At 32.3% G+C, this 12658-nt stretch overlaps 1 protein-coding gene across 1 annotated transcript; it reads left to right on the top strand.

Moving 5' to 3' along the window:
• The first annotated feature begins 5203 nt into the window (after positions 1–5203).
• On the top strand, positions 5204–11787 carry LOC142631059 (glutamate decarboxylase-like). Its single transcript, XM_075805134.1, has 6 exons — positions 5204–5441; positions 5746–5950; positions 8344–8544; positions 8991–9459; positions 10182–10234; positions 11070–11787. The coding sequence occupies exons 1-6, from the start codon at positions 5356–5358 to the stop codon at positions 11565–11567; spliced, it is 1512 nt and encodes a 503-aa protein (XP_075661249.1). The 5' UTR covers positions 5204–5355; the 3' UTR covers positions 11568–11787.
• The last annotated feature ends 871 nt before the right edge of the window (positions 11788–12658 follow it).

Raw genomic sequence — 12658 nt, 5'->3', positions numbered from 1 at the left:
GAGACTAGTTTATTTAAATGTTCTGGAGTTGAGAACTTCAAAATTTATACATTTTGCATGATGCATGATCCCTGGGAGCCGGTATATCCTGCACTCGGCATATATGCCGGGTGCAAGATATAATTTTCGGATCCCTGGACCCACAAGCTAGGTAGACTCCACCACAAGAAATGAAATGACCAAACTGTCCCCAAAACAATTGTCTGAATTTAAGTAAAATATCTTTCTTTCATAGCGTTCCTATTTAAGATGTGAATAACTAAAAATGCTATCTTTTAGCATCTCATTCTAAAAATACACACGACCACAAACGTGTTATTGTTAAAAATTTTAGAAGCTGAGCTACAGTAGACTACAATTTATGACAGTCCACTGTATCTCAAATCTTATAAAAATAATAAAATTTTAATACATTTTCAATTAAATTAAATCTTTTTTCTCATTTTCTTCTCTCTTTCATTGGTTTCTCTTTTCTCTATCTTTTTTCTTTCTTTCTCTTTGTTTCTCTCTATTTCTTCCTCTCTCCAACCCTCTAGCCCTTGACCTCTCTTACTCGTCCCTCTCTCTCTCTCTCTCATCGGTTTCCCATGGGTGTGAGTCACAGTGCTTCGGCGGTCACTGTGGGTTACCTGGTCACGGTGGATCTGGGTCGTGGGTCACAATTTGGTGGTGGGTGAAATTTTATGATGGCTGGATTTTGTGTTTGTGATGAGAGTTGTTTTGAGATCTTAGATGAGAATGCTCTCGTGATTTTTTGGTTGTCAAAGAAACAAAATGAAAAGAAAATTAAGTGAGAGAAAAAAAAAAAGTTCTCGAATTGATGATAGGGCTCCAGCACTGAGTTTAAGTAGGTGAGGAAATCAAATTAGTAATGGAATAAATGCTCCAAATCATATATATGAATATGACCTTGAGAGAGAATTGATTCGCTTGAAGAATATATATCTGCCACCCATTCCAAACATGTGGTTTGTATTTTTCCATTTATTTCACAAAACATATTTTTATGAATTTTCAGAAAATTCATCACTAAATTTAGAGAGTTTTGTGATGGTGACGGACAGGCATGAGGATGAGAATCTGAGATGGCATTTAATCCCCTATATATGATTTTTTTTTCTATTTATTTATTTAGGTATCACTTAAGCATTAGTATTAGTTAGCTAATAATAATAACAATAATAATTGTTTCTTAATATTTGACTCAATCATTTAATATCTATCAAAATGAAATTTTACCTCTTATTAAATTGCAAAATATATAATTGATTGATTTTGTATATATGTCGTAAAAGTTTATTTTTCAATGTACAAGATCAAATCAGTTGTTTGAAAATCATATTTGATCTGATATTTAGCTTATAAGCTTATATGCAATCTATTAAAACTGTATTTTTCATCAAATAAACTCATAAGCTCACAAACTGAAATTTAGCTTGTGAGCTTGTTTCATAGTTGCTGTAAAACTAGAAGAGCAAATAGGTACAACCATTTTATCAAAATAGCATTAACCATGTAACTTGAAACTCGTATTTATTATAATAATATGTCCAATATTCCTCTTATTAAAAACCAGTTTGTGTTGTCAAGTAATTCAAAAAATAGAAAGTACTAAAACTATCATTTAGGTGGAACAAAGCAGCACAACATCACTCAAATCTCAAAGTATCTACTCTCAAACTCAACTTTAGGTCTTAAACATTAAACAAGCAATTTGTAATGCCAAACACAAATAAATAATATGACGATTTTATCTTCTAGATTCTTTAGGGCAATTTTCAATTTAAAATGATTAGTTTTTAATGTAGGGGGAGAATATAAAATTTTTTATTTCAATTTAGGATGGTTAGTTTATATATATATAAATCCTCACTATCATATTTATTGTTAGGACTTAGGACCTCATTTATTAAATTAAAAGCATTTTTTCTTTCTCCTCTATATTGCTTTCCAAAGTTTCCATCTCAATTAAGGGAGAGAATTGTTTAGTTCCTCTACCAATGCAAGCACACAATAAAAAATGAAAATGAAGAGATGATTTGGAATATCAAAATGAAATTGGACATGTATTTTGAAAAAGAATGTAAGAAACAACATAAAAATGGAGAAGGGAGGGGGAGTCATTTAGGGAGAGAGAAAATTAAAATGAAGAGAAATATGAAGTAAAGATAAGAAAGCCGTAACAGACTTTCAAAGAAGCACGAAAAAAAAATCTAGATATAAAAATGAAAATAGAAAAGATTTTGTTTGGGATGAATAGCTAATCAAAATCTGTTAAGAAGTAGGAAACAGTGATGTTCGATTCAATGGCAGCAATCAAAATGAGCTTTATTTGCATTATAGCAGCATCATTATTGGGAGGGAGGGAAGGAGAGAAAAGAGGATAGTGGTGTTTTGTGTTATTTCTAAGGCAGCAGTCAAGATGGGGTCTAAGAGAAAGAGGAAATAATAATGGTAAATTAAATGATGTCTCTCGTTAGAAAATAGTATGCGATAGTTACTTCATTAGTATAAGTATTTGTGAAATATGAGAAATAAAAATCGAGATTCAATGATTTGAAAAAATGTAACTTTTTAAGAATTACACCAATTGTAAGTGTAACTTCAACCAATCTCTTTTCTATAAAATTATAATTTTCAATGTTATTTGGTTAAAGTTTTTTAGTCGGTTAAATTTATATTTAATTGATAAATCTAAAATATAGAGTAAAAGTTAAAACATTGTAACAAAAATTTATCCATTTAAATCTCTTAAATAAAAGTATAAGATATGGAGAATTGTAAGAGTTAACGAGAAAGAAAATTAATTGACGTCTTTATCAAAAGAAAAAAAAATTTAATTGACATTTTGATTTAATAATAAAAAATTACTATAAAAAGGAGGTATTAAAAACTGAAATTCTTAAAAAATAAAAATAAAAATACAACATTAAAACGGTACGAGGCAGGCTTCTAAAATATCAAGCACAGGAAGTGGCCGACCAGCAATTAAACTTCAAAGCGTAAGTAGGACCCTTTAGGTGATTTGATATGCTTTTAATTAAAAATGCTCAAACCTGCTTCTCAATAATGATGCTCATGCCATTTCCGACTGAAAAAATTTAGAACCACATCATTTTTTACAAATTTTTATCACAATTGTGAAGTATCATAGTAAAATTGATAAAAAAAAAAAAAAAAATAGTGAGTACATATATAAATAATAATTAATTACTCATTTACCGCATCAAATTGTAACAAACAAATTATAAAATAATTTACAGCTCTAAAAGTACACTTTCAGACTTGACCAGACCAGACCACTGCTTTTATTTTAAGCATCCAAAGTCATACGGAGACATCGATTGTCCTCCTCTTACACAAAGGGAAATTCCTTATTCTACTTCACCCTTCTACTTCTAAAGTAAGTAACAATTAATGGTATGATTAGGATTTATGGTCAGTAATTATGAACCAGTTGAATGACTAGATTAAATTAAATGATTAACGCCAACACAATTAAGCCTATCTCTCGTTGGGATGAAAATTTTTGAAAACAGGAACGATCGAAAACTTGGATAAAAAAATGGGTCAAAAAGAAAAACATCTTTTTTTTTTTTTTTTTGTTGGTAAATAAGGCCAAAAAAGCAGTTGTGACCACGCATTTAATTATTTATTTATGTCACAATATTCTCTTATAACTGAGGTCTATCATAAATGTAAGAGGAAAAAATATTATTTCAATATACTTTAAAACTATTTAAGAATTTTTTATTAAAAAGAAGAAGAAAAGAAAAAAGATAAAAAAGAAAAGGCAAAGTAGTAGTAAATTAGTAATAGAGTCTATCAAAAAATTAGTAATAGAGTCTCCGAGTCCCAATCGAGCATACGTGTCCAAAACTGGACAGGCCAAAAAGTAGGAGACGTGGAGAAGTGTCGACTCATGCGGACTGCACAGGAGACGTGGAGGAGTTGGAGCCTGGAGGGGAGGTCCCATATACCTATCTATAGATCCAGAAGGATTTCTTTATCAAATTATCACTAATACTATATAGTGCTTTGCTTTATATTATACATATATAGTACCTGTTTGGATACTGACGATAAATGCAGTGTCTGTCGCAAGGTGGGTCTCATGCAATAAGAGAAGAACTTTTTTTGCTTTTTTATTTTTTAGTGAATTTGTATACTGTTTATGCAACTCACGAAAAAAACTTTAAAATTAAATATTATAATACTATTTACGTATTTAAAAATTATTTTATTATAATATTTTCAGTTTTAAAATTAAAATAAAGATATTATATATAAATATTATTATAGAAAAATTAGTTTGACATGGTAGGACCGCGGGAGGCATACAAATAAAGATAAAAATGGAGAGAGTGTTGGAGGGACCATCAATCACCATGCCTCGCTTTGTCCTAACATAATATATTAATTCCGTGGTCACTACGGTATGGATAAGGAAAGGACTTAAAAATAATAGAGACTAGTAAGTAAGCTGTGAAGTACCAACTACCAACTCTACCGACCAAAACGGTCCACTATAATATAAATTAATAGATAAAATTTAGTTACAAAATTAATTATAGTTTAAGATTACAACTTTACTTAATAAAATAAAAATTATTATATATTTTAAAAATTTAATCGTTGAATTTCATATTTTTTATATTCTTAATATACATGTCAAATTTTGTGTCAATTAAATATTATTTATTATATGATATACAAGCTTATATTTTATGTATAATTTTAAACTATAAAATCTTGTAATTTAAACAATATATTGATGATATAATTATTAATCTTTAATTTTCTATAAGTTTTACAAGCATAAAAGATATAAGAAAAAAATATAATCTATGAATTTATCAAAATTTACTTTTAATAAAAAAAATATTAAATTAAGTTATAATCCTAAACTACAATAAATTTTATAATTAAATATTATCTTTAAATAAATAAATAATGCGCCGTGCACTCAAACTCTTCAAGGTCCACGAAGGATAATAAAATTACATTCTTATCATTAGAAAATAATAAAAATAACATTGATCTGCTGCTGCTTGCAATTAAAAAGTAGAAGGGTAATTACCAAAAAAAGAAGAAGTAGAAGGGTAGGGGTATTTACTTACGCAACCTTGTACACTTTTTTTACGCATTACGTGTCCCTAATTGTATTGGTGGTAATGGTATTTATCATCATTATTTACAGGCAAGGCAAGGCAAAGCAAAGCAAAGCAAAGCAATCTTCACTCATTCCCTCTCCTTCCTTCATTCTTTCTCACCTTCCTCTCAAAGCTATCACTCTTTCTCTCTCTGTATATATATATTTTAATTTTCTGAGTTAAAAACAAATTAAGAAAAGAAATGGTAATCACAACCACAATTCCAGACTCCGGAGAGCAATTGCAGCCTACTTTTGCTTCCAGATATGTCCGTACTCCCGTTCCCAAGTAAGTATTGCTTTTCATGCCATTTCTCTCTCTCTCTACCCAGATTTATGTAGTAATAACGTGACTGTCAAATAAAGCTAATTAATTTCCACAACTCTTTCTCGATCGCTTGGGCCATTACCGCTTGTGTACAGTAAACAAAATTCTTTAAAATTATCTTATCTTATCTTATCTTATAACACGGACGGTTCTCTTGCATGCGGTGGTGAAACTCGCTGGCTGGCTGGCTGGCTCATGTGAACTCTACTCGATCATGAAATACAATACCTTTTCAGTGATGATGATGATGTTGATGTTAATATAGGTACAAGATGCCGGCGGATCCGATACCAAAAGAAGCAGCATATCAGATAATAAATGACGAGTTGATGCTGGATGGGACACCCAGGCTGAACTTGGCTTCATTTGTGACCACGTGGATGGAGCCTGAATGCGAGAAGCTTATGATGGCCGCCATCAACAAAAACTATGTTGACATGGACGAATACCCTGTTACCACTGAGCTCCAGGTCTCTCTCTCTCTCTCTCTCTCTCTCTTCCTTTCAATTTTAATTTATGTACTACTCAGATTTTTTTATTTTTAAATAATATAATCAGTTCTAATTTTTTTCAACTTGTACCTGTAAAAATCAATTTTTTTTTTTAATTTTAAAAAACGTATTTTTAAATGATGAGATTCAAAATGTGTGCTGTTGGAAATTTATATGGCAACAAAAGGTCAAAGATTTCAATCTATAATAAAACTTAGGTCTCTACAAAACTATGGTTCTGAGTTGTGACACAGTGGATATTCTTTCTTTGTGCCATATTTATAATTAAATAAATAAAAACTATAATAGTTATTTGTATATGCAACTACATATTCTATCATTTAAAAAAAAAAAAAGATGTGTCAAAATTTTTAACGGTTATAAAAAAAATGATGTGTCAAAATTTTAAACGGCCGGGGTTTTAAATGTAAAACTGAATTTTAAATTCAATTTAAATATATTACAATAATAAGTGAGGTCTTACAAACTTATATGACAAGTCAACCAAAAATATCTAACTATTTAGGTTTTATATATACTATTAGAGAAATGATATGGCCATAACATTTTCACAATATTTTTACAACAAATCATAAATAGCAGGTTGTTATTGGTTGTTATTGTTGGGCATAAAAGTAATCTTCGTGTTAGGTTTAAATTTAAACCAATAACAACTAACCACCTGTGATTTGTTGTAAAAATATTGTGGATGTAGCATCTCTCATATTATTATGGATAAAATAAGTGACCTAGCTTGATAAGTCCAAGTCTTTCTTTAAAAAACAAACACACACAAAATAAAAATAAAAGAGTTAAAATATTGTCCTTTAAAAAACAAACACACACAAAATAAAAATAAAAGAGTTAAAATATTGTTTTCTTACCAAAAGTTTGCATGAAACATGTTTTTCATTCCTAAAACTTAATGATAGAGATTTCCTACAAACCAACTTGGAAGAAAGTTCCTCTAGCCACTACATGGCAACTTAAAAAACTACTTCATATAGGCATACTTTTAGTCGGATGACCTATTTAATAATCATGTGATTTGTTCAAATGAATTATATGATTTAAACACGGTTTTAAAAACCGATGCGGTCAAAGAACTCGTTTTAGTTCTCGATTCCTAGATTTTATTGGTTTTAGAGCTTTTTATTGGACCAAATTGGTGCCTGGTTCCCCCAGTTGAACCGGCCGGTCTGGTTTTTAAAATTATGGATTTAAAGCAAGTAGATCGATAGTCTTATAAACTACCACATAATAGTAGATTATGGGTGCGAAAAGATTCCTCCAATCTAGATCGGAGGAAAATGTTTTCCAACTTTAAAAAGTTATTTTTTTATCCCGTAAATGAACAAAATTTGTCTTCAAACATGTTTAGAGCCTTGAGCTCCAACAATCAACAAGAAGATAATATTTGTCATTGTCATGTGCAATGCACATGACATGACTCATTTAAACAAACTAAGTGAGTCATGAACATTAACACGACTGGACACGTTATTTTCTTATTGGTGTTTGGAACCAAACTTGTAGAAACTGAAATTTCTTCTAAGCTAGCTTGCACTACTCTTTTGGTATGCAAGGAAAGAGGACAATAAAAGGTGAAACTTAGTTTGTGAACCAAATTGGGTACTCCAAAGCCACATAAAAGTACTCCTATTCAAAAGAGACTTCCTCAATTTCCTACCAAAAAAAGAAACTCCCTCAATTAGAAATCCACAAAACATGCTTCCCTGATTTACTTCAATATTAATGTGACGAAATCCTTTGCTATGCTGCATGGCTCTAGCCTTCTAGGAGCTAAAAATTCACAGGTAAAATTGCCATTATGCATAAAAAGCAGTAATATTTCTTATTGAATATAAGAAGATGAATAAGATGGTAGATAATAAAAATTAATTAACAAGGTGATGATAGAAAGTACCAACAAGTGGAATATAAGGAGGGGAGCTATTCAATGAAAGTCCATTAAATTCACTTTGATAATATAATAAAATTAAATTCTGTTCGATCCAGTCTAATAATATGAAAGGACTTAAATTGTGAAAAATGAAGAAAATATAGAGAATTGAAGGACACAAAGGTTGACATGCTTTGGCCTGGATAGCCTACATTCATGACATACAAAACCTGAACTATATAATTGATTGCTTCAATCACACGTGATTTGCTCATGGAAATCAATTCTTTGACTCACTCTTCATGATATGGAAAATATATCATTCTTCTTTGTGAATAATGATAGTGTTGGTCAAACATGTCAGCTCTTAAGGCACAACCTCTTTATTTTGGAAAATGAGATCTATGAATTTTAGTCTAAATGTTCCTGTTGTTAATTACGAAGCATTGCTAATGTATTAACTCTGCAGAATCGGTGTGTGAATATGATAGCCCACCTGTTTAATGCTCCTGTTGGAGAAACTGATACTGCTGTTGGTGTGGGTACCGTGGGATCATCAGAGGCAATAATGCTGGCAGGTCTAGCTTTTAAAAGGAAGTGGCAGACGAAGAGAAAATTAGAGGGCAAACCATATGATAAGCCCAACATAGTCACTGGAGCTAATGTTCAGGTGGGTTTCACATTGTGGTTATTAGTGCTTTAAGCTGCTAAAATATTATAAATGCATCCTTTGTTCAGATTTTTATCTAGTGTGACTGTGAAGTACATTGTTTTTGTTTAAATTTACCACTATCATGAATTTACAAAAAGAAGATCAAACTCTTGACACTGGTTGAAATATGTACACCGATAGATCCCTCTGTATTGGGATTAAGACTTTGTTGAACTGTAATTTAGTAACTCCTGAATCTCACCAAATGTCTATGTGTGATATATGTTTGATTTTTGGAACCATTTTGGCTATATCGTTGGCTATTTTTGCATTAATGGAACTTGATGTTTGCAAGTTAATTTTACGACATTGCTACAGCTAAGATGATTTCATTGATGATTCTGGTTCAGGATTAGTCCCTTAGTGCATCAATATCTGATTTACCTCAAAATATGCTCTCCCAGGTTTGCTGGGAGAAGTTTGCTAGGTACTTTGAGGTTGATCTGAAGGAGGTAAAACTGTCAGAGGGATATTATGTGATGGATCCTGTGAAAGCAGTTGAGATGGTGGATGAGAACACCATCTGTGTTGCAGCAATTCTGGGATCAACCTTGACTGGAGAGTTTGAGAATGTGAAACTCCTTAATGAACTCCTCACTAAAAAGAATAAGGAGACAGGATGGGACACCCCAATTCATGTTGATGCCGCTAGTGGCGGTTTTATTGCCCCATTCATTTACCCTAATCTTGAGTGGGATTTCCGTTTGCCTTTAGTGAAGAGCATAAATGTTAGTGGTCACAAGTATGGCCTTGTCTACCCTGGTGTTGGCTGGGTTATTTGGAGGACTAAAGAGGACTTACCTGAGGACCTTATCTTTCACATCAACTATCTTGGATCTGATCAACCCACATTCACCCTCAACTTCTCCAAAGGTAATATCTACATATAATATACGTGCATATATAGGTGTGACACATCCACAGATTTATATGCATCTGCTTAAGTCTTGGTGAATCCTTTGCTTTTGTAAAATGTACTCACCCAGCTTGTTTTTAAATTCAATCTTGATACTGAATCATTTCCATCAATTTTTTAAGCAGAATTTCATAAGAAGGTGAATGGTCTTTATCTTTTAACAAAATAGAAACCATCATAAATTTAGGCAATCTTGGAACTCATCATTGTAAAAAATAATTATATGAAAATCCAAAGAACTCTAGCGTATCTGTCCTCTCCTCCCTGTATACATTTTAGGTGGAGGGCTTTGGTTCAAGACGCATTGGATGCGTATGTAACTTACCAATCAAAAAAATAATCTCAGGCGGCTCTCTCACCCCTAAAGCCTCACATGTCTTTTACCAATATTGAGAAAAGTCTGCCTTCCTATAGGCACACAACCTAATAAAAAAGGAAGTAGAAATCCCATTGTACTAAGTACCTCACTACTCTAGCTCAATTAATGAGCAAAATCCAGGGTGGACTCCATTGGTGTTCATGCACTCTCAACATAGATGTCCCTTTGAAATTGAATACATTCATCTCATTGAAAAGGATTTGTAGACTTGGGATTTTCTCAGTAACGAGTCTAATCAATCTGTTCTCCTTATCATTAATCTTCTCTCTATTTATTTTCTAACATTTTCAACTCTGGCAGGCTCTAGTCAAATCATTGCTCAATATTATCAGTTTGTTCGGCTGGGCTTTGAGGTAATGGTTTCTTTATTCTGAATTGAAGGATACCTTCATGGCTTGATTCAGCATATTGGAGGTTACTTTTATCCTTTCATCTTTTTCCTAGTTTTATCTGTATTTTGACATGCAATGTTAATTGGGTTCCTAGGTCTGTTATCTTGCAATATAGAATTTGAGATAAAACGTACAATATATGGCCAAGAAAGAGTACCGGCATTATATTGAGCTTAGGCTTAGAAATATGCCCCAATTAGAAGGGGAAAAACCGAAAGACTGATATGAGAATTTCTCTAAGCATATCCACAAATTAGGATATTGAAAAAGTAAAGTATGCTCTGTCGGAGTCCATTTTTGGAGTAACAAATGGAATTAGCATAGATTTCCTGAGGAATTGTTGGAAAAAATTCCTTTAGGAGCGTCCAGTAAACAAGAATAAACTTTTTTTTGTTTTAGCCTCTTATGATCTTATTACAAGTTTGTCACCAAAAATGTTGGTCCCTTTATAGAAATTAACTCGGACATGGGAAAGAGTTTGAAAAGGTTTAAAAAGGTTGCATTTCCACAGAATCCCACACTTGAAACCATAATAGATGACATAATTTTTATGGAATGATAAAACATGCCGTTAGAGAATGCAAATTTGGTTACAATTAGAATTGTAAACCATGGTTATTAAAATGAAAGATAAAGTGAGGGCAAAAATCAACCCATAAGCTATTCTAGAAGCAACTTATATATTTGAAGTAGATTGCCTGGTATTAGTATAGATTGCTTATAGTTGGGTACCTTTTTTTTTTTTTTTAATGTTTCGTTATGTAATTTTGTGGTTCTGTTGTCTATGTTATGTAAGGGTTACAAGAACGTCATGGAGAATTGCTTGGAGAATGCCAGGGTACTGAAAGAAGGAATTGAGAAAACGGGGTTGTTTAACATTGTCTCCAAGGAAGATGGAGTACCCCTGGTAGCCTTCTCTCTCAAAGACAGTAGCAAATACGATGTGTTTGAGATATCAGGAAGTTTGAGAAGGTTTGGGTGGGTCGTTCCAGCCTACACAATGCCACCTAATGCTGAACACATTGCTGTTCTACGTGTAGTAATTAGAGAGGATTTCAGCCGGGCCTTGGCTGAGAGACTTATTTCAGACATAGAGAAAGTTATGAAGGAGATGGAGACACACCCCACCCGTGTTTCCACCAAAACTGCCCATGTCACAGCTACTGTTGATGAGACACAAGACGGAGATGATGGAGGCAAAAAGCACATAAAAAAGAGTGCAAGGGAGACTCCGGAGGAGATAGCCACCTACTGGAGGAAGCTTGTGGCTGGAAAGAGAACTGGAATTTGCTAGTCCTCCAAATTAAAAAGCACTGTCTGCTCCTATATATAAGGCATTGTCTTCTGCAATTTTTTGTAATATTAATGAAATTGCTTGGCTTTCTTCAGGACTGGATGTATTAACTTTGTATGGGATTGTTTTTTTTTTTTTTTGAGGGTGTTGTATGGGATTGTTGATGAATTTGTTTTACATATTATTTTCACTATAAAATCTGATATATCTATATCTGTAAGTAAAGAGACTAAGTTCTTTCATTGTAACTCACAAAAATAATTAGAGGAAATGAATGCGGTCTTTATGTTCCCTAGTCTAATGAAGTTTACTTCTTGAAAACTTCAGATGCAGTTTGAGAACAGTTGATCACCAGCCAAATCCACCCGTCCCCCCCTCTCGGCCTTCACTTAAGATCTTTAAGCCACTAGCTTGACCGCGTTCAGTGCTCTAGCTCCCTTGGGTATTTTTTCCTCTTTTCCTAGTTCCATTTTGTTTCCCACCTATTTGTCCTTGCCACTTCTCCCCTCACCCCTTTCCCTTCTCCACTTCCAAACATCTCCATCTCCTCTCTTATTCAAGTTTCTTAAGTTGCAACCTTCGTGCACCCCACCTATTCAATACGTGTACTGAAACTATCCCATTTAGAACTTTTCATTCCTTTTTTCAGTTCTTGAACTCCTTCATAACCAAAAAAGCAAGATTAGGCCAGAGGGAAGCTTCATTTGTAAAGGTTGACAAACTTTCCAAGAACACCTGACTTGAAAAAAAAATTTATATATAATAATTAAATTTTTTTTATTTGTTTACCCTTAAAAAAAAATTTAGAATACCCTCAACCAAAATTATGAACACCCTCAAATAAAAAATTAAAAAAAAATTATTTGTTCTACTTTCAAGCAAAAAAAAAAAAAAAGCCCAAAAAAAAAAAATTTTGAACTAAAATATGAAAAAAAAAAATTGTAACAAAGCAAACCCACCAGGGAAAAAAAGCCCAAAATCAATCCTAAATAATAGATTACAAACCCAATCTAAAGAAAAAAAGAGGCTAAAGCAAACCCAACATGGTAGCAAACCCACAGATTCTCAAAAAAAAAAAAATTAAATAAATA

Source organism: Castanea sativa, chromosome 4 (genome assembly GCF_040712315.1).
Source record: "Castanea sativa cultivar Marrone di Chiusa Pesio chromosome 4, ASM4071231v1".
Taxonomy (NCBI): Eukaryota; Viridiplantae; Streptophyta; class Magnoliopsida; order Fagales; family Fagaceae; genus Castanea; species Castanea sativa.
Note: the sequence above shows the minus strand (reverse complement) of the source record. Positions and strands in the feature narration are given on the sequence as shown.